The 21,702-nt window shown below is 50.4% G+C and overlaps 1 protein-coding gene across 1 annotated transcript in view; it reads left to right on the top strand.

The window, feature by feature from the left end:
* The first annotated feature begins 356 nt into the window (after positions 1 to 356).
* CGN (cingulin) overlaps positions 357 to 21,702 on the top strand; it is a 54,439-nt gene continuing 33,093 nt past the window's right edge. Inside the window, 8 exon segments of the mRNA XM_048511032.1 lie at positions 357 to 530; positions 1,009 to 1,083; positions 7,422 to 8,692; positions 13,025 to 13,125; positions 15,060 to 15,129; positions 18,150 to 18,251; positions 19,634 to 19,785; positions 21,186 to 21,327. Of these exon segments, the coding sequence (XP_048366989.1) occupies positions 494 to 530; positions 1,009 to 1,083; positions 7,422 to 8,692; positions 13,025 to 13,125; positions 15,060 to 15,129; positions 18,150 to 18,251; positions 19,634 to 19,785; positions 21,186 to 21,327 (1,950 nt within the window). The 5' untranslated portion in view covers positions 357 to 493.

The following is a 21,702-nucleotide window of genomic DNA, read 5'->3' as shown; positions in this document are numbered from 1 at the left end:
CACAGAGCTCTTCTTCGACAGCAGGGCTCGAAACCTGCCCCCAGACTGGCAAGAAGATCTCTTCGGCAGTATAATTGTTAGTTTTAACCTCAACTTGAGCGTGCAACTGGGGGAATGACTCCTGTGGTGTATTTTGGTTCTGGGAGAAAAAAGTTTTTGTGTGACTCTGAATCTTGCTGTGAACATCCACCCCCCCCCCCAACGTGAGCCAGGTCTTTCTTTCCCAGAGCCGTGCGCGCCGTGAGCATTCCAGGGAGAGACGTTGTTGGCAACGCGCAGGGTGTAACGAGAGATGCTTCCTCGCCTGGCAGCCCGCGATACCTCCCCAAAGCGTTATCTGGTCTTTCTGCGACCATAAATAGTTTTGAGGAAGGTCTGGAGCGCACAGCCTCTCTCTCTCTCTCTCTCTCTCTCGGATTGCCGGCCTGCGAATCCCACGCCCGGCGAAAAGGGTGGCTCCTTCTCTGCACTCCGCCTGTCCTGGCTGCTGGCGATGCCCTCCCCTTTGCCAAAGGGCTCTCCGTCCAGAGGTACCCGGCGTTCCTTTTCGGTTTCTTTCCGAGAGCTCCAAACCCACTGAAACGTGCTGGGGGGGGGGACCGAAGGGGGAGAGAGCATTTTGGCCCCCGGCCGGCTCAAGGGCATCTTCCTGCCGGAGGGAACTCTACCGGGTTCCTTGAGCCTGCTGCAGGGAGGGGAAACGGATGCTGCTCTTCCCTGGTCGCCAGGGAGCCCACGCCACCACGCAGCCCGGCCAGCCGCTCTCTTGCCATATGCCAGGCCGGGCACCCGGTACCTTCCGCCTCCAGGGACTGGTAACCGGCCCTTGCATCGTGCTGTGACTCCAGACGTCACAGCTAGAGCATCTCCCGAGCCATGAGCGCCGGTCTCCCAGCTGGACAAGCGCAACTGTGGCCGACACTAGCGTGGTGTGCGTCTTGCTGGGGGTTTGAGCCTTTTTTCCCCCACAGTCGCTTTTGTTCTATGAATTTCCTCTCCCTTTGCCAGATGCCTTTTCCTCCTCTGTTTCCCGCCGCGGATGCCGCGCACCCGCCTGCCGCATGGTTCCTCTCTCCAGTCGCAGTGAGTATGCAGCATTTTGCCGGGGTGTGGGAGAAGTCCTGGGCGAGCGGATGAGCTTGGGAGCATTGCTGATCCGGCTCTCAAACTCTTTGTTCAGCATGACAGTCTTCTGGGGGAGGGGGGGGGACAGCATCACGGGGAGCCGATCCCCCCCCCCATCCTCTTGCTCTCTCCCCCTCCATTTGCGAAGCTCTCTGCCTTTTATCCCGCCGATGCGGCACAATTTTAATTGAATCTGACTTCCCGGCCCCGTTGCTCTCCTGCTAATTAATTCCCGAAGTAAAAGGAGCTGGCTCGGAGCAAGGATGCGCGGGGTGGAATTGCTGGTGCTCGCTCCTTTATGGTGGAAACCAGCCCTCGTTTCTGCGTTGGCTCTCCTGCGCCCTAGAAATCTGACTTTGTTCGCCGGCATAATTCTCTCGCTCTCGGTAATTGCAGCTTTGCGGAGCACAGCAGAAGACGGCTTTTTGCGGAGTGGCCGGCAGCAGAAGCCGCGAGCCCTGCTGTGCGAGAGGGGTGCAGACATCTGTGAATGGTTCGGGGAAGACTTGGCAGGGATGTTTTTCTCCTTCCCGTATCTTCCCCGAACCGGCATTGCCTGGCGAAATTAACCAAGCCGGCGGTTGTAAGACAAGGTGGAAAGACGCGCTGGTTCTTGCAGTGTGTGGCTAACTTGGGGAACGTGCTTCTGTGAGGGGCCTTGGTTGCCGCTTGTGTAGATGGCTTTGCGGAGGGTATTAGATGAGTTTATATATTTCTTTATTTGCTTCATTCGTGCATCCCCTTTTCCCCATCAGAGACTCGAAGTGGCTTCCGTTGTACTCCTCTCCTCCCTTCGATCCTGACAACGACCCTGTGAGGCAGGCTAAGGGACGTGACTGGCCCAAGGTCACTCCGTGAGTTTCCAAGAGCAGAGTGGAGGTTTGAACCTGAGTCTCACAGATCTTAGGACCCTTTTCAGTGTGCAGAATTAATGCACTTTCAATGCACTCTGCAGCTTGATTTTGCTGTGCGAAATAGCAAAATCCACTTGCAAACAATTGTGAAAGTGGATTGAAAGTGGATTGAAATGGCATTATTCTGCATGTGTGAAAGTGCTTCAGGTCTGACGCTCTAACCCAGCGGTGTCACATTTATTCCTTCGGAGGGCTGAATATGACATAAATGTGACTTGGTTGGGCCAGGGTGTGTGACTGTGTGTGTGTGTGTGTGTATTCTTGGGCTGGTGACCCACAGCAGGGTGGGGGTGGTGGCCTTGAGAGGGCTTATCAGGCCCGTGAACTGGCTGAGGCAACCTACCCCCCCTTGCACCCAATTTTAGGGGGGGGGGGTTCTCAGCTCACTCTGGCCGCTATCTCTCTTTGTAGCAAGGAGGCAGGAGAGGTTTACTGACAGCTGTTCGCCACAATAGCAAACTGGAAACTCTGCGTTCATAGTCTATCTCAGAAGATCAGGTGCTGTAAACAGGGAACACTCCCTTCTTGGGATTTTCCAGGAGGAGAAGACATTGGACCTCTGGCCTAATCTAGCCGTGCTCTTGTAACTACTGCCCTGTGAGTAACAGTAGAACTTCCGCTGTTCAGAGGCGGCAGCTGGTAAGGGGCTTCAAATGGTGCCCTGCTTGGAAACTTACCGAAGGGTCATCTGGTGGTCCCTGTTGGAAACAGGGCTACATCAGTTCCCCTGAGTTCAGCTGGGCGGTCCTGGTGCCCCCAGATTCGAATCCCATCTTGAGAGCCAGCGTGGTGTAGTGGTTAACAGCAGGTGCACTCTAATCTGGAGAACCGGGTTTGATTCCCTGCTCTGCCGCTTGAGCTGTGGAGGCTTATCTGGTGAACTAGATTAGCTCGTGCACTCCAACACATGCCTGCTGGGTGACCTTGGGCTAGTCACAGTTCTTCGGAGCTCTCTCAGCCCCACCCACCTCACAGGGTGTTTGTTGTGGGGAGGGAAGGGAATAGAGTTTGAAAAGCCCATTGGCGTAGGAGGTTAAGAGCTCGTGTATCTAATCTGGAGGAACCGGGTTTGATTCCCCGCTCTGCCACCTGAGTTGTGGAGGCTTATCTGGGGAATTCAGATTAGCCTGTGCACTCCCACACACGCCAGCTGGGTGACCTTGGGCTAGTCACAGCTCTTCGGAGCTCTCTCAGCCCCACCTACCTCACAGGGTGTTTGTTGTGAGGGGGGAAGGGCAAGGAGATTGTCAGCCCCTTTGAGTCTCCTGCAGGAGAGAAAGGGGGGAAATAAATCCAAACTCTTCTTCTTCTTCCTTACAGGAGAGAAAGGGGGGATATAAGTCCAACTTGTTGTTGTTGTTGTTGTTGTTGTTGTTGAGGAGCGCTCCCTGTGGTTTTTAAACGCGCCACTAAGGCTCAGCTGTTCATCTGCAAATATAAAGATGGCGGCAGTACTGACCCACCTTACAGGGTTGTTGGAAGACTTTCCGAGTATCACTGTAGACATTCCAAAGCCTGTGCAAAGACTACACGTGGTGTTACGTGACTGGCGTGTGTTACCAAACCGGTTTGGTGCTCAGAGCTCTGTCAGAACAACCTCTGCCTGGCGAGCGTTCAACTTTATTGATTGATTTTTTAAAAAAAATCTTATCGGCAATCTGCCGAGAAACTGAAACCGTGCTGTTCACCTGGACCCTCCCTTCCATTATTCAAAGATCAGTGGGAAAATAGTAATAGTATGATCAAGTTCTTCCAGGCAGCTGCTCCCAGAATTGCTGCGTTGCTTAATTCAAGGAGTAAACCCATGAAAATATTTAGATCTGAATTCAGGCTCACCTTAAAAGACCTACAAGATTTTGGGGGGGTATAAATTTTCGAGATTCAAAGCTCCTTTGGCTCTCGAAAGCTTATACCCCACCCCAAAATCTTGCAGGTCTCTGACATGAACTCAAATCTAGCTCCTCCACTGTGGACACACAGGGCTGTCCCTGAAAGGAGCTTGAAAAATGTTAGGGTCTCACAGCTCATAGCTATTCTCATCCCAGGGAAAATAAATAAGAACATAAGAACTAGCCTGCTGGATCAGACCAGAGTCCATCTAGTCCAGCTCTCTGCTACTCACAATGGCCCACCAGGTGCCTTTGGGAGCTCACGTGCAGGATGTGAAACCAATGGGCTGCTGCTGCTGCTCCTGAGCACCTGGTCTGCTAAGGCATTTGCAACCTCAGATCAAGGAGGATCAAGATTGGTAGCCATAGATCGACTTCTCCTCCATAAATCTGTCCAAGCCCTTTTTAAAGCTATCCAGGTTAGTGGCCCTCACCACCTCCTGTGGCAGCATATCCCAAACACCAATCACAAGTTGTGTGAAGAAGTGTTTCCTTTTATTAGTCCTAATTCTTCCCCCCAGCATTTTCAATGAATGCCCCCTGGTTCTTGTATTGTGAGAAAGAGAGAAAAATTTCTCTTGTTATCTCTAGCAAGGTAAGATTTTACAGGCGTAGACAATAGTGTGTACGTGTTAAAAAGAGAGGCGAACAGCAGGTGTTTGTGGCCTGTTTGACACAGGCAGTGAAGGTTTGTGCCATTTTCGTGGTTAACAACTTGCGTCCGCCACGTGTCCGCCGGTGGACTGGACGCACGCGTGTCATTCAACGGACGCTTTCTGCGGAGCCCCGTGCGAGCAAGGTGATCCAGCACACGTCCTCCATGTGTTCTGGAGACGTTGGAGTAGGTCTGTAATTAGGAACTGCTCGCCTACAGCGAGCAGAAATTGTTTCCAGGTGAAGAAGCTGAGAAAGTTTCTTGCAAATTGCAGGTGGTCCTGGTGGTTCAGCCTCCCCCCTCCCCCCCCCACCCCCCCGTTCTGAGCAGGTAATTCGTGAACAGTAAAATGTTATGTTAATGTTAAGATAGGCTATTTGTGCGCTCATGTGGACTTCTTTGTCCAGCTGTTTTGGAGGCAAGAATTTTCCCCCTTTGTGGCATATGCCAAAAGGAACAGGTGTTTCCACGGCAAAGGTGTCAACTTCATGTAAAGGGCGACCTGGCTGTTGACTCCCGGTGGCTTCCTGTTTGGCTTGGTGGAGCTTATTGTCCTCATTAATTAAAAGAAAACCCTGCCTTTAACATCCTGGTTTGCAGGTAGATGTACGTGACCTCCTGATTGTGCAAAAAAAAAGCTGACATCACTTAGCCCGGGTATCCGTGTCGTAAAATGTACCGGGAAGATGCGCGGAACCCCCGTTCATATCCTTTAGGAGAGCTGCTGGCATTGGGTGCGAATCTCTGCCACTAATGTGCCCTATCTGCAATAGCTCCGTGTCCTCCCAGCACTGTGCGACTCTTTTCTCACTCGGGCGTCACAGTGGACAAATTCCAGATCTTCCCCACTGTTAAACCTCGTCCGCCTAAATGCGAAGTGTTTCAGCATATTTGAATCATAACCTTGGTTTCTTTTGGTCCCCCCCCCCACAGAACTGGCACAGACACCAGAGTTTTTTTTGGGGGGGGCATTATTTCCAGATTGCGCTCTAGTAAACCCCCCCCCCCCCCCGGGGGCGCTTCTTTGCCTCGATCTCTGTATTTATTTTTCAGGAGTTGCCGGTCTGGGTGTGCGTGTGTGGCAGAGGTTAAAGTTCTGCTTTGTGGCCGCCGCCGCTGCCGCTGAGTGGAAATAAGCCCCATATTAATGCAGCATTCCAGAGGGTTTTTAATAAAAACCCTTTTCAAGTAGAATTAAGGTAGACTGCACTCTGGCTCGGCTGCACCGCACAATTCAGCGGGGATTTCTCCCCTCTCCATCTCCGCCACGCCGTCCTGACCAGTGCTTCAGGGTGGGGACACGTCGCTATGGCATCTCTGACCGAGGATCATGTTTGGGAACCAACGCTCACCCCACCCCACCCCACCCAAAAGCAGACCTTTTATTTAGAGGCTGGGTTGAGCAAGGCAGGCAAGAATTTTGCACGCGTTTTGAGAGCCGACGACCTCATGCAGCGCAGAGCTTGTTTGACCTTTTCGGTGAATGGCCTAAGTGGGCCCTTAATGCTACCCCCACCCTCCCTTCCCCACAGTCTCTTGGCTTCGAGATTATCTAGTTTATTTTTTTACTTACTTTCCATGGGGGGCGGGGGGGCGGAGCAGTTTGCGTCGTTCTCCTCTCCGCTGGTTTATCCTTAGAGCCAGCATGGCATGGTGGTTAAGAGCAGGTGCACTCTAATCTGGAGAACCGGGTTTGATTCCCCGCTCTGCCACTTGAGCTGTGGAGGCTTATCTGGTGAACCAAATTAGCTTGTCCGTTCCAACACATGCCAGCTGGGTGACCTTGAGCTAGTCACAGTTCTTCGGAGCTCTCTCGACCCCATCCACCTCACAGGGTGTCTGTTGTGGGCGTGGGCGGGGGAGGAGGGAAAGGAGATTGTAAGCCCCTTTGAATCTCCTTACAGGAGAGAAAGGGGGGGTTATAAATTCAAAACTCTTCATCTCTTCCTTCTACCTCCCTCTATCAGGTGGTAATTTCTTTCCATCCTCCCCGCCTTTTAAGACTGTTTTCACGCTCATTTGGAAATGGGATGTCTTTACCATCTTAGTTGTGTTGGGAAGGATAAATTTTGAGTGGAGCTATTGCTTTATAGTCTGCAGTTAGTTTTATAGTGATTGTATTTTATTCTGTTTTATGTATGGTTGTGAACTGCCCCGAGCCCGAAATGGGAGGAGCGGTATAGAAATTATTATTGTCGTGTTGTTGTTGTTTTGTGGTGTTGTTGTTGTTGTTGTTGATGAGGATGAGGATGATGATGAGGATGATGATGATGATGATGATGATGATGATAATAATAATAATAATAATCGTCCCAGTGGTAATCGGCACGCTGGGCGCCATCCCAAAAACACTAGGGCAGCACTTGAAACATCTTCGAATTGACAAAATTAACATCTGTCAAATTCAGAAGGCAGCCCTGCTGGGATCCGCACAAATACTACGCTGATACATTACAACTTCCCAGGCCTCTGGGTGAGGCTTGAATTGTAATGAAGGCCAACAACCAGCTAAAGATCTGGCAGCTGTGAAATCTATAATAATAATAATAATAATAATAATAATAATAATAATAATAATAATAATAATAATAATAATAATAATAATAATAATAGTGGGCTGGATGGCCATCTCTCCCATTGCTGACTGTCTCTTCTCCCCGTGACCATATACATCAGCCTTGCCTTTCAGATGTTGCAGATTTTCCATTCGCTGCCTGGAGAGCGGAGCTCCACCCATTGGGAAAGCTTGTCTTTGCCCCTTTTGCTCTGGGCAAGCTCTTGCATTCACAGTGCAGTGGCGTTTCCCTGACCGTGTGATCTTTCTCTCTCCTTTCGCAGGACCCATTCAGAACTCCGTCCTACGGGGAATGGACCCCCAGGTGAATGGCGTCATGGCCGAGAAGCACAGCCCCATTGACTACGGGGTCCAGATCCGGTTCATCGATGACCTGAAGGAACCCAGCAAGTCCCAAAAGATCCGCCCCAAGGTCTCCAAGCCGGGATCTTACGGCGTTGCGGTGCGGGTCCAGGGCATCGACGGGCAGCCGTTCGTAGTCCTCAACAGTGGCGAGAAAGGAGGGGACTCTTTTGGAGTGCAGATCAAAGGCGAGAGCAAATACGGGGCGCCTGCCCGGAACCCACAGCCGGAGGAGGCCTTCCCAGGTTCCCCTGGTGCGGGGTCGTCGTCCAAGGATGCCTCGGGCTCCATCAGCTCAGACTCCGATCTGCCGGAAAACCCGTATGCTGCAAAACAGTCTCGCTTCAGCTCCCAATACAGCACGTCTGACGAGGAACGAGGCCCGAGGCGTGGCGCCAGGGTGCCCAAATCGGACAGCTTGGAGACGGCCTCTTCTGGTCAGAGCAATGGGTCCTCACTACCCAGGGATGGCGGCTACCGGACATTACCCCACAAAAAGCCCTTTGGGGAGCAGCTGCGGAGGACTCAGTCTCACAGCTCCCTGCTGAGCCCCGATTCGGAGGAGCCCCGTGTGCCCAGCCCCCCCAGAGTTCAGCCGGCCCACCCTTCCCCGCCACCGCCTGTGGCAGGAACCGCGAGGAGCACCAGCGTGAAGAGCCTCGCTCGCAGAAGAACGCCCAGCCCTAGAGAAGACGTCGGCAGTATCTCCGGGTTGAGGCCCGTCAGCAAGTCCCTGGAGGCGGAGAAGGTGTCTCTGCCCTTGCAGCTGGCAACCGAGGGCGCCGACGGCAGCGACATAGACACCAAGCCACTGTCTTCGGTGGACTCTCTGATCAATAAGTTTGACGGGAAGGCCCCTCAGAGAGGCAGGGCCTCCCGGAGAAGCCGGGTCCTGCCCGAGGACCGGAAGCGCTCGCAGAGCCTGGACGGCAGGGTGCCGTATCACGACACGGCGGACAGTCGGGAGCTGGACGTCAACGGGCGCCAGGCGAGCTTCGGAGGCGGGCCCACGCCGACTAAGCAGCTCGGCTCGGCCGACTCGGCGGGAGTCCGAAGCCTCGGCAGAGCCGCCGGGCAGCAGTCGAAAGAGAACGGAGTCGACAAGCCCAGGCTGACCCGGGAGTGGGTTGACAAGAGCCTGGAGGAGCCTGCGATTGACAAACAGCCGAGCAAAGTACAGTCGGACCTGCAGGTAATTTTCCTCTTGTTAAGGCTCATCTTTCTGTCCGAGATCCCGGAGCCCTGCCAGCCCAGAGTTTCTCGAACAGCGATGAGAAGGCCTGTGGGCAGCGGGGATTTGGCAGCAGGCCTGCTTCCTGCAGACTGCGCTTGCGATCAGGGTCGTAGAGGTGGCAGATTGGACTGTGTTGGAGTACAAAACTCTGTGGAATCGCTTCCGTCAGTATCTCACTTGCTCCCTGCTTTTTAAGCAATATGTGCAGACTTGTTTAGAAAAAAATCCCCTAACCTTTTTAATAGATTTTTTCACCCAATGTCATTTATTTTTTAAGATAATTTTTCCTTTCAAAAAGCAATTAAAAAAGCAAAATTGCAATATAATACAGTGCCAGCGAGGTGAAGTGGTTAAGAACAGTTGGATTCTAATCTGAAGAACTGGGTTTGATTCCCCACTCCTCCACCTGAGTGGCGGAGGCTTATCTGGTGAACCAGGTGTGTTTCCGCACTCCTGCATTCCTGCTGGGTGAGCTTGGGCTAGTCACAGTTCTTCGGAACTCTCTCAGCCTCACCTACCTCACAAGGTGTCTGTTGTGGGTAGAGGAAGGGAAAGGAGCTCGTAAGCCACCTTGAGTCTCCTTACAGGAGAGAAAGGTGGGGTATAAATCCAAACTCCTCCTCCTCCTCCTCCTCCTCCTTCAAATCAGGTTTCTTTTTTTTCCATTTTGGAACAGCTCACCTTAACAAAAAATTATAAACTGTCATTGCAACGTAACAACTACAAAATATAAAGCTTGTTAAGAAGAGAATTGCTAATTTAGCACTCGGCCTTGGCTATTTACTCATTTCCATTTCCCCATTTAATGTAAAAATGAGGCACTATTGTTCAAGCCTGAGGTTATATAATTCAGTGTACTGTCGAAGGCTTTCATGTCTGGAGTCACCTGGCTGTTGTGGGTTTTATGGGCTGTGTGGCCGTGGTCTGGTAGCTTTTGCCCCACAGCCCAGAAAGCCCACAATAGCCTGTTACGTAATTCCTCCAAAATTCAGGAAAAAGGAATTTCCAACTGTCAGAAAAATATGCTTTTAAAACACGACCGTCTCTTAGTTGAACAAGTTCTGACAGTTTTGATTATTCTGCAGAATCTCAGACATTCTGAACTCGAAACATGATTTGAGATGTTTACGAGTTTTCCAGTTTTCTGCCAGTAGCAATTTTGTAGTTGTAATCGTGTCAAAAATCGTACACACTGTTGGTCTTTATGCATGCACTTGTCCCATGAGGCTACCTTGGGATCTAAAGGTATAACTATCCCTCTGCCTCAATTCTGACCCCACCCAGTGGGGAGTGTCAGCCGAATGCTCAGGTGAAGAGGACGGTCTTCGCCAGGCATTGGAACTCCAGGAGAGTAGGCATCTGGGAAACGTTTGGAGGGAGGGCATTCCACAGTGCAGGGGCCACTGTAAAGAAGACCCTCCGAGTCACCCCCCCTCCAAAAAGGGGTGGGGCGGCCAGTCAGGCCTCCCCCTTTGATCTCAGCACCCAGGCAGTGCCTGCATGGGTGCCTGCATTCTCGCATGATGTTTCTAGAGCAGTGGTGGCAAACCTTTGGCACGGGTACCAGAGGTGGCACTCAGAGCCCTCTCTATGGGCACACGCAAACAGAGTCCCCCTCAAACGCATCTAGGCTGGCCTGAGCTCGATTAGCATTAAACCTAAGACCTAGTTTTGGGGAAGCAGTGTAGGTAACCCTGTTAAGCGCTGTTAAACCCCACTGATTTTCATGCAAAGAACTAAAGCACGATCCTTTACCTGGGAGTAAGCTTGGTTGCTGGCAATGTGGCTTGCTTCTGAGTAAACCCTCCTAGGGTCGTGATTTACCCGTTGGAAGAGTTGCATGGTTGCTTCAAAGCAAAGCCACTGACTACCACCAAGCTTACTCCCGAGTAACGCACGCCTTGGAGCCAACTGTTTTTTCTAAACTAAAACCTCAGTATTCAGGTTAAATTGCCGTGTTGGCCCTTTGCGATAAAGAAGTGGGTTTTGGGTTGCAGTTTGGGCACTCGGTCTCAAAAAGGTTCGCCATGACTGTTCTAGAGGATATGCTGGATTTGAGTCCAGTAGCACCTTAGAGACCAACAAGATTGTAAATCTCCTGCCCATCATCAGAGAGTGCAGTCCCCAGGGTAGAGACCAGCCACTAAGGCGGCCCTTTCCCTGGTGGCAGCTAACTGAGCCATCTTGGGGCTGGAGACCTGTACAGGAGGACCGAAGAGAGCCCGGTGGGTTGTAATGGAAGAGGCGACCCTGGCGGTATGAGGGTCCCAGACCACTAAGGGCTTTAAAGGTGACTTGGATCTGGAGAGTAATTGGGGCAATGTGGACTGACCATGAGTTTCTGGTGACCTTGACCTCCGTTGCAATTGGCCTCTGAATATTTTAATTTATTTAATTTTGTTTAATTTATATCCCGCCCTCCCCTGCCAAGGTTAGGCTCTGGGTGGCATGCATTATTTATTTTATTTTATTTATTATTAGTTTTATATACCGCCCTCTCCCTGAGGGCTCAGGGCGGTTCACAACAGGTTAAAACAAACATTAAAACATAATTTAAATATCAATTATATAAAAACAGAACCCATTTTAAAATGTGGATGGTGTCTGACTACTCCCCTCCCCCCCTTGTGCCCACGGGAGGCCAGATGACATGGTAGATGTATGTTGTTTTTTTTTTAACCAGGCTGGCCAAACGCCTGGCGGAACAGGTCCGTCTTGCAGGCCCTGCGGAAACTCTGTAAGTCCCGCAGGGCCCTGATCTCCCTAGGGAGCCTATTCCTCCAGGTAGGGGCCAGGGCTGAAAAGGCCCTGCCCCTCGTCGAGGCCAGCCTGATCATTTTTGGGCCAGGGATCACGAGTAGGTCCTCCAAGGAGGAGCGGAGGGGCCTACCGGGGCAATATGGAGAGAGGCGGTCCCTCAGGTATGCAGGTCCGAGACCACGAATGGCTTTGAAGGTCAAAACCAACACTTTAAACATAATCCAGAACTCAATCGGCATCCAGTGCAGATGGTATAGGACAGGGGTAGGGAACCTGCGGCTCTCCAGATGTTCAGGAACTACAATTCCCATCAGCCCCTACCAGCATGGCCAATTGGCCGCAGGTTCCCTACCCCTGGTATAGGATCAGTGTAATTTGATCCCTGCTCGAACTGCCAGTAAGCAGCCTGGCTGCTGCCTTCTGAATGAGTTTTAATTTCCGGATCATGGCCAAAGGCAAGCCCGCGTAGAGCGAGTTGCAGTAGTCTAACCTGGAGGTGTTAAAACAGTTCGGACAGCACATAAAATTCAGGGCATGCACATCTCATTAAAACTCAAGACCGCCGTAGAAACTCTTCAAGCCTTCAAAACCACCTGGACCAGCTTGAACATAGACCCAACAGTGAGGCACCAGAGGGTGGTCACATCAAGAGGGGCTAACGCAGATTGCGTAGGGAGGCTGGCAGATGATGATGGGACAAGCAGGTGGCCCTCAACCAAGGGCCCGGTGGGATGTCTCTATCCAGCGTGGTGTAGTGGTCAAGAGCAGGTACACTCTAATCTGGAGAACCAGATTTGATTCCCCACTCTGCCACTTGTGGAGGCTTATCTGGTAAAACAGATTAGCTTGTGCACTGCAACAGATGCCAGCTGGGTGACCTTGGGCTAGTCACAGTTCTTCTGAGCTTTCTCAGCCCCCACCCACCTCCCAAGGTGTCTGTTGTGGAGGGGGGGCGGAGGGAAAGGATATTGTAAACCCCTTTGAGCCTCCTTACAGGACAGAATGGAGGGATATAAATCCAAACTCTCCTCCCTCTTCCTCCTCCTCCTTCTCCTCCTCCTCCTCATCGACCCTGCAGAAATGAATGTGAAATAGTTTAATACGGCCAAAGGCCAGTAAAAACAAAACCACAACACACATCCATAACGGCAGATTACAACAGCTATGAAACAACTAACTAGTTGAATAGATATTTGAATTTCAGCTCATTCCCTGGCTAAATAGGACCTTGCATTTTTTTATAGGCTAGTGCACAAAACTTTGCTACGTGCTGAGAGACGGTTACATTAAGATTGAATACCAAGAGTTGGTTTCCAAAGTGTATCAGACTGAATACCAAAAGTAGGATTCCAAACTGCATAAATATACAGATAAATTCTCCATCCTTATCCTACCCCATCTTGCACTGCTGCATTATCAGCGGTTGGGGTGATGCTTTCCCACCCCTGTGCTACTGGCGCGGTCTGTTTCTTCCCCCTCTGCTCCTTCTGCATTCTGTGGCCCTGGATGACCCCTGCTTATTTCTTGCAGCTGAAGTCGACCCCGGACCTTCTGAAGGACCAGCAGGAGCGCTCGCAGCCGGGGAGCAGCGATCAAACGAAGGCCGTGATCTACGGGATCCTGAAAGATGGGTGAGTGTTCCGGGGTGGGGCAGGAAGAAGAAGAGGAGTTTGGATGTATATATCCCCTGTCTCTCTCCTGTAAGAAGACTCGAAGGGGCTTACAATCTCCTTTCCCTTCTCCCTCCCCCCACAACAGACACCCTGTGAGGTGGAAGAAGAAGAAGAGTTTGGATTTATATCCCCCTTTCTCTCCTATAGGAGACTCAAAGGGGCTTACAATCTCCTTGCCCTTCCTCCCTCAAAACAAACACCCTGTGAAGTAGGTGGGGCTGAGAGAGCTCCGAAGAACTGTGACTAGCCCAAGGTCACCCAGCTGGCGTGTGTGGGAGTGCCCAGGCTAATCTGAATTCCCCAGATAAGCCTCCACAACTCAAGCGGCAGAGCTGGGAATCAAACCTGGTTCCTCCAGATAAGAGTGCACCTGCTCTTAGCCACTGCGCCACTGCTGGATGGCGTTGAGAGAACTCAGAAGAACTGTGACTAGCCCAAGGTCACCCAGCTGGCATGTGTCGGAGTGCACAAGCTAATCTGGTTCACCAGATAAGTCTCCACCAGATAAGCGTCCACAGCTCAAGTGGCAGAGTGGGGAAACGAACCCGGTTCTCCAGATTAGCATGCACCTGCTCTTAACCACTACACGCTGGCGGAGGACGCAGCCTTTCGCGCTTTGGATTTTAGCTAGGGCTCATCAGTGCTAACTTTTGAGGTGGTTTCCAACCCTTGCCAGCCGCAGTGAGGGTGCATTATGCATGTTTTTTGTTCAGAAGGTTCCAAGTACAATCCCCGTGATCTCAGATACCGAACCATTGTTTTGTGCATAATTCAACATGGTACTTTGATACAAGAGCATTTATGCCAAAACGTATTTTTATTTTCTAAGCATAAGCATTTTATTGTCATTGTGTACGCACAACGAAATTTACAGCAGCATTCCTCGATGCACACAATTTCAGACTCATACCCCATCCTCACTTTCCCCTTCCTCCACCCATCCCTACACAGCCCCAAACACATCAACACGAAGCCGCGGAGTTTAGCATAGCCACAGCTCTAGAGTAGAAGCTGTCTCTAAGCCTCTTTGTCCTAGTTTTGATAGACCTTATCGTCTGCCGGATGGTAACAGTTCAAAAAGAGAGTGTGCTGGATGAGACGGGTCTCTCAGAATATTTTGGGCTTTCTTTAGGCTTTGGGAATTATTTCGGATTGTAGTAGGCACTAGGACCCGGGCAGAGCATTCTACAACAAAGGAGGTCCCGCATGCTGCGTTCTGTGGTGGAGGAATACACCACCCTACTAACATCTTTTTCTGAGACATATAGTATTTGAGAAGTCCGAGTTCAAATCCCGACTCGTGCCACAGAAGCTCGTTGGGTGACCTTTGGCCAGTCACGTCCTCTCAGCCTAACCATCCACGCAAAGTAGTTGTGAGGATGAAACAGAGGAGAAGAGGAAATACTTCAGTCACTTTGATTCCCCATGGAGGAGGAAGGCTGGCTACAAACGAATTAAATAAATAATAATTATTTTCCCCAAATGATTGTGTTTCCTACAGCCCACATGAACAGAAACACCTTTTTAACCTGGCTTTTACTGTATTTTACCATTTTTATTATGTATCATCCATGCATGTAGTGCTTCCATAAGTGTATGGTCCCTGCCCCCAAGGAGCTTACAATCAAAAATTTGAGATGGCAGAGCGAGGGAGGCGGGAGAAGGGGGGAACGTCTGCGTTGGTAATCTAGTTGTGTGAGCCAAGGCATAGTTTTAGTCACAGAAGGGGTCAAAGGCTTCACAGTTAAGTTACTTGCTGAGGGGGGGTGGAGGCAGTGCTGGTGAGTGGTTGCAGGCATAAGGGGGAGGTGGTCGAGCTGTCCGGCTTACGCAAACGGGGCGCAGACAGTTGCTTCTGGTATTCTGGCTTCATCCACTTTTTTGTCTTCCAGGAGCATGGAAAGCGAGAGCTCCGTGAAGAGGAAAACCAACCTTGTTTTTGAGAAAATCCAAGCGCTGGCCGTAAGTCTGCGGGGCGCTCCGCTTTTCTTGTCTGGGTCTGGAGAGCAAAGAGTTGGGGCCTTTAGCAAGCCTTGCGCACACTTTGGATCGCTGGATCGGCTTCCGCCCTGCCGATCCGCCAACATTTCCAGGTTTCTCTTATGCGCAGAGAGTGCTCAGAACCAGCTCTGAGACACAGGTTTGAGAAGGCTGCATTTTGCCCTGCGCAGGGGAAGGGTTATAGCAGTGATGGCGAACCTTTTTGAGACCGAGTGCCCAAACTGCAACCCAAAACCCACTTATTTATCACAAAGTGCCAACACGGCAATTTAACCTGAATACTGAGGTTTTAGTTTAGAAAAAAATCGTTGGCTCTGAGGCGTGCGTTACTTGGGAGTAAGCTTGGTGGTAGTTGATGGCTTTGCTTTGAAGCAACCATGCAACTATTCCAATGGGTGAATCACGACCCTAGGAGGGTTTACTCAGAAGCAAGCCCCATTGCCAGCAACCGAGCTTACTCCCAGGTAAAGGATCACACTTTAGTTCTTTGCATGAAAATCAGTGGGGTTTAACAGCACTTAACAGGGTTACCTATACTGCTTCCCCAAAACTAGGTCTTAGGTTTAATACTAATAATCGAGCCCAGTGGCCCAGGCCAGTCTAGATATGTGTCTGTCTGTGTGTGTGTGGAGGTGACTCTGTTTGTTCGTGCCCACAGAGAGGGCTCTGAGTGCCACCTCTGGCACCCATGCCATAGGTTCGCATCACTATCCAGTGGTGGCGAACCTTTGGCACTCCAGATGTTATGGACTACAATTCCCATCAGCCCCTACAATTGGCCATGCTGGCAGGGGTGGTTGGGAATTGTAGTCCATAACATCTGGAGTGCCAAAGGTTCGCCACCACGGCTATAGCCTCACAGCAGCAGGGGAGAGCCAGTAGTGGTGTAGTGGTTAAGAGCAGGTGGATGCTAATCTGGAGAACCGGGATTGATTCTGCTTAGCTTCTGAGATCTGGCAAGGTCCGACTAGCCTGGCCCATCCTGGTCGTGGGCAGAGAGGTAGTAGCTATACAGAAATGAACACAGAAGAGCGTGTTCTTGAGTACAAGGCGCCTGGTGCATTTAGAATTAGGCCAGAACGACAATATGTCCCATCTTAACCGTCTCTGTCCGTTCCGCGTCAGGAGCTGAAAGGCGTGGCTGAATTTGTTCATAAACCCGATCGAGATTTCAAACGCTGCATTCACTTTGTTGTTCCCCAGATGATTATTTGTCTTCTTATTAATTTATAACAATTTAATTAAGGCTTGCAGCATATTATCCCTGCTTAGCGAGCAAGGGTTTGTGGATATCCTGGGAACTGCAGTTTCCACGGGAGTGTTCTCGGGCCTCCGCTGTCAGTTTTTGCCGGAGGTTTCTGTTTTTTTAATCCTACATTTTGTTCATAGAGCTGAGAGCAGTGTACAAAACCTGGTTTCCCCCTTCTGGCAATATGAATTTTCAAATAGGTTTTATGAATATTAAATGGTTTTCAAATGAATTTTAATAGGTTTTATAAACTTTGGTGGGTTTTAATAGGTTTTGTGGACTTTAAATTAGTTTTATTGCTACATATTGTAATTGTTTTAGGTTCATTGATATTTTATGACTTTTCTCTTACGTTGTAATCCGCTATGAGATCTTTGTGTATAGCACGGGCTAAAAAAATGTGTAAATAAATAAATAGTGTGCAGAAAGGAGGCGTTCTACCAGTGGACCATGGCTCCACAAATCCTGGCGAACTTTTGGGGCACTGGAATAACCCTTTCTTTGCCTAAGATCCCAGAGAGCCATTTGCTGTTGGGAAGAAGGACAGAACTCAGTCGAATGCACCAAGCAGTGAAGGTCTCGAGCACATCTGTAGTTAAACACGCTCAAGTAACGCGCGTCAGGAACCTGTCCAAAAACTTCCAACAGTGCTAAATGGTCTAATCTGTGTTGGACAGCTTCAAATGTTGGCAGTAAAGAAAGATGCATTATTCTCTGCTGCCCATATGTCTGTCTTCTGTGGGGGGCACCTGCCAGCCCCCTGCTGATCTTGGGCACAGAAGGGATAGTCTGCAGCCCAGGGATCCCCAGCCACAACACCTGCCAACACCTTTCCCGGTGCCCTCCAAATGTTTTTAGGAAGTGGGTGGGGCCAGGTGAGACTTTTGCCCACCAAGGCTTCTGATTGGCCAATGTAAATTTGATTGACTGTACAGATTTTTTTAAATTGCTTTGGCAGCAGCTGCCACTATAGCAAAAATATAGGGACATGGGGTCACCCATGTCCCCGGGCACACGCCTTTTGGTCACATGGGGGGGCACCGGGTACCCCCCACATGACCAAACAGCGTACGCCTCATCAGCATGCCATAAGCCTTGCCCCCCCAGTCTCTGTGCAGGCCGGCTTTTGGTCTGCGCAGGGGGCAGGCATGAGGGTTCGTGGCCCCCCCGACCCCCCCAAGTACAGGGCGTGCTGGGGTGAGGGGTGCCAGAGAAGCACGAAGATCTCCATTGTATGGCTGAAGGTGAGCTGCGGCAGCCATTTTGTTGCTGTGCCCACCACACGGTTGGAATGCCAGAGGTGGCCACATGCTCAAGAGCAGTGGTTCTCAACCTTCCTAATGCCGCGACCCTTTAACACAGTTCCTCATGTTGTGGTGACCCCCAACCCTAAAATTTATCCATTTTACAGATGGAGAACACTGATGCAGAGAGTCTTAGGCGACCCCTGTGAAAGGGTCGTTCGCAACCCACAGGTTGAGAACCACTGCTCAAGCGGGTTGGGAACCCCTGGTGTGTAGCTCTTATCCAGCTGTGCCCCCACCCCTGCACAGATTACCTGGAGCCCAGAAATAAATATTTTCCCTCTCGTCTTCCAGGAGCCATTTGCTTGAAACGGGGCTTGGAAGCGTCAGAGGCGGCGGGATTTCTGGAATCCCTCCTCTCTGCAGTCCCCCGGCCCCCAAACTGATGTGCCTTTCCCCCCCCCCCCCTTCCTGTGCTTTCTTCGAAGAAGGCTGTTCCTTTGGCGGATTCGAGATCTTCCCCGACCCAGCCCAATGCGTTGGAGCGGAAGTTCGAAGAACTGCAGCACAAACTGGACGAAGAGACCAAGGTGAGGGCGGGACCTCTCCCCAACAGATGCCAAGCGTAGGGAACATTCCGCCGGACTTGGGGAACAGGAACCCGCTAATTATCACTGGCCTGGGGGTTTCTTTTGTTTCCTTGGGTAGGTGGAGCTGGCCATACATTCCTCTGCAGGGGTATTTTCCTTTCTTGGGGGGCCTGCCATCACTGCCTCTCTAAATGCTTCAGTTCTGTAATTTAGATTTCAGGTTGGTTTCACAACCCAAACGCTATTTCATTGTTTGTTGCACTCATTTTGTGTAACCCGCCTTGAGTCCCAGAGAGAAAAGTGGAGTATAAATAACATAAATGGGTCCAGAGGAGGGCAGCCAGAATGGTCAAAGGTCTGGAGTCCATGCCTTACGAGGAGAGACTTAGGGAGCTGGGGATGTTTAGTTTGGTGAAGAGAAGTGTGATGGAATAGTACTGTAAAACTAGCAAAGTCACATATGACTGTGAAAAGCATCTTTGCCTTTTGATCTCCTGGAGGGAGGACAGGAAACTATGCAGAGGTGCCAGGATGAAACTTCAAAGGCCTAAGTTACCTTGTGGCCTGGACAAGAGTTTTCCTGAGAGGGGGAAAACAAAGGTTTTTGAATTCCATCTTGAGACGTGGTCAGAGAAGCATCTCTGGGCCATGGGTTCCCGGAATGGGGACAAAGAACCAAAAGGAATGTAATCAGCTGAGCAACCTTCGTGCATTTAAGTTTTATTTCTTTTATTTCTGTTTTTCAATAAAAATCGTTGAGACCTCAGCTGGTTGGAGTTATTGGAGAAAAGAACCCAGGTTTTACTGAAACAAGCGTGGCTCTCCCAGGCTTGCTTTCATGATAAGAAGGTTAAGGGGTGACATGACTGCCATGTTTAGATATTTGAAAGGATGTCGTGTTGGTGAGGGAGCAAGCTTGTTTTCTGCTGCTCCAAAGACCAGGACCAGGAGTCATGGGTTCAAGTTGAAGGAAAAGAGATTCCACCTAAACATCAGGAAGAACTTCCTGTCAGTAAGGGCTGTTTGACAGTGGAATGCACGGCCTCTGAGAGTGGTGGAGTCTCCTTCTTTGGAGGTTTTTAAAGAGAGGCTGGATGTCCATCTGTCAGGAGTGCTTTGATCATGTTTTCCTGCATGGCAGGGGATTGGACTTGATGGCCCTTGGAGGTTTCTTCCAACTCTATGATTCTGCTGCTCTATGATTCTATGATTCTAAATGCGTGGGATCTGTCCTCAGTAGCTATTTGTCCCATTATACTAAGACAGGGGCTTCTGGGTAATCCCAGAACTTTGGTAAAAGTTGCCGATCGATGCCTCCTGACACTGTGTATGCCACGGTTCTTCATTTTCCCCACTTTGTTTGAAAAATAATATCCATGCAGCTCCGCCAGCGGTTAGAGCTGTCACAAGACAGCAGGCGAAACGGCGCCCCTCGCAACCTGGAGATCCAGCTGGAGGAGTCGGAAGAGGAGTGCCATCGGCTTCGGGAGGCCTTTGAGAAGAAGACGCAGGAGCTGCAGAGCAACCTGAAGGAGTAAGTTGACTTCCCCACCCTCATCTTTGTAAAGAGGGTGGGGGAGAGGGCAGAATGAATTCCCCAGTGGATACAGTACAGCCCGTGGCAGTGCCGGCTGGGCAGATATACCTTTGCTGCCTGTGTATGTGTCTTAAGTGCCGTCAAGCTGCTTCCAACTCACGGCAATCCTGTGCATCAACGTCCTCCGAAATGTCCTGTCGCTAACGGAAGAAGAGTTTGGATTTATACCCCACCTTTCTCTCCTGTAAGGAGACTCAAGGTGGCTCACAAGCTCCTTTCCCTTCCTCTCCCCATAACAGACACCTTGTGAGGTAGGTGGGGCCGAGAGAGTTCGGAGAGAACTGTGACTAGCCCAAGGTCACCCAGCAGGAATGCAGAAGTGCGGAAAAACATCTGGGTCACCAGATAAGCCTCAGCCACTCAGGTGGAGGAGTGGGGAATCAGACCTGGTTCTCCAGATTAGAACCCACCTGCTCTTAATCACTACGCCATGCTGGCTTTCAGCGGTGGACTTTGTGTCTTCCTGTATTGCAGGGGGTTGGATTCTATGGTTCTACTTGTGATTGAGGACAATAGTTTCCATCTTGCTGGCTTTCTGTCCCCTCCTTCTCCATCCCCAAGTATGACTGATTAATATTTTAGCAGGGGGTTGGTTTCTGTGTTGTTATCCCTCATTCTCAGGGGTGCCAGAGTGACTGCCGTAGGGTTTTGATTGGATGTTTTAATTAGATTTTGTAAACTGCCCTGAGCCCTCGGGGAAGGGCGGCCTAGAAATCGAATCAATCAATCAATCAATAAAATGCGCCTCTTGTGGGTTTCAGTACTGTTTCATGGTAAAGCTGTCTTTGGAAACATGAAAACAAGCCAAATTGTGTGTAACGTATATGACAGAGGAACAAAACAGCGCGTCGCACACGGAAGACGGAGGATCAATATATTCAATAAATGTATTCATGTATATTTTATAATTGTCCAGTTACTGAATCCAATGATGGTACATCCAGTTTTTTCAACAATAAAAGTTCATTTTTGAGATATATAATGAACTATTTTCGTTCAGTAGATATTGAAGATATGGATTATATATCTCAAAAATGAACTTTTATTGTTGAAAAAACTGGATGTTCATCGATAATTCAGCTAACTAGTTTTATTAAATATCCATGGGCTCTACATTGAAATATATTGATCCCTCCGTCTTTCCCGTCTTGACAACATGGCCCTGTCCCTCTTCTCACAGAAACATACCACAACCCTCCCGGGCCACTTTTTTGGGAGCATGTGGCGTAAAAATGCATTGGCTTAGAGTCCTGTGTCTCTTGTGAGTCCAGACGCGGTTCTGTGCACAGTTCAGAAGATAACAGATGCTTGCTTTTTTTAAAAAAAAAATATTGCAGACTGAAGGAGGCGAAGATGCTCAAGGACCAGACGGACGCCAAGGTGGCCGACTTGGAAGAGCAGCTGACGGAGATGCAGGAGGCGCTTGACCGCTTCCGGGAGCCATCGGGGGACTCCCCTAGCCGGGAGACCTTGCTACAGGTAGGGGGTTCCTCTCGATGCCTGCAGAGCTCTTTGCAACTCTCTGTGCAGGTGAGATTCAGGTTTTATGTATTGTCGAAGGCTTTCACGGCCGGAATCACTCGGGTGCTGTGTGGTTTCCGGGCTGTATGGCCGTGTTCTAGCAGCATTCTCTCCTGACGTTTCGCCTGCATCTGTGGCTGGCATCTTCAGAGGAAGATGCCAGCCACAGGCTCTGCGGGAAGTCTGCCGTGTTCCCAACCAGGCTCCCAACAAATTTCAGGGTTGCTGTTCCCTCAGGAGCTGTCTGGTGAGCCTTCTCTCATCTGACAGATAGAAAAAGGGCAGAGAAGGGCAACGAGGATGGTCGAGGGACTGGAGCACCTTCCCTATGAG

The sequence above is a fragment of the Sphaerodactylus townsendi genome, linkage group LG01, assembly GCF_021028975.2.
Source record: "Sphaerodactylus townsendi isolate TG3544 linkage group LG01, MPM_Stown_v2.3, whole genome shotgun sequence".
Lineage (NCBI taxonomy): Eukaryota > Metazoa > Chordata > Lepidosauria > Squamata > Sphaerodactylidae > Sphaerodactylus > Sphaerodactylus townsendi.
This window is presented reverse-complemented; position numbering and strand designations above follow the sequence as displayed.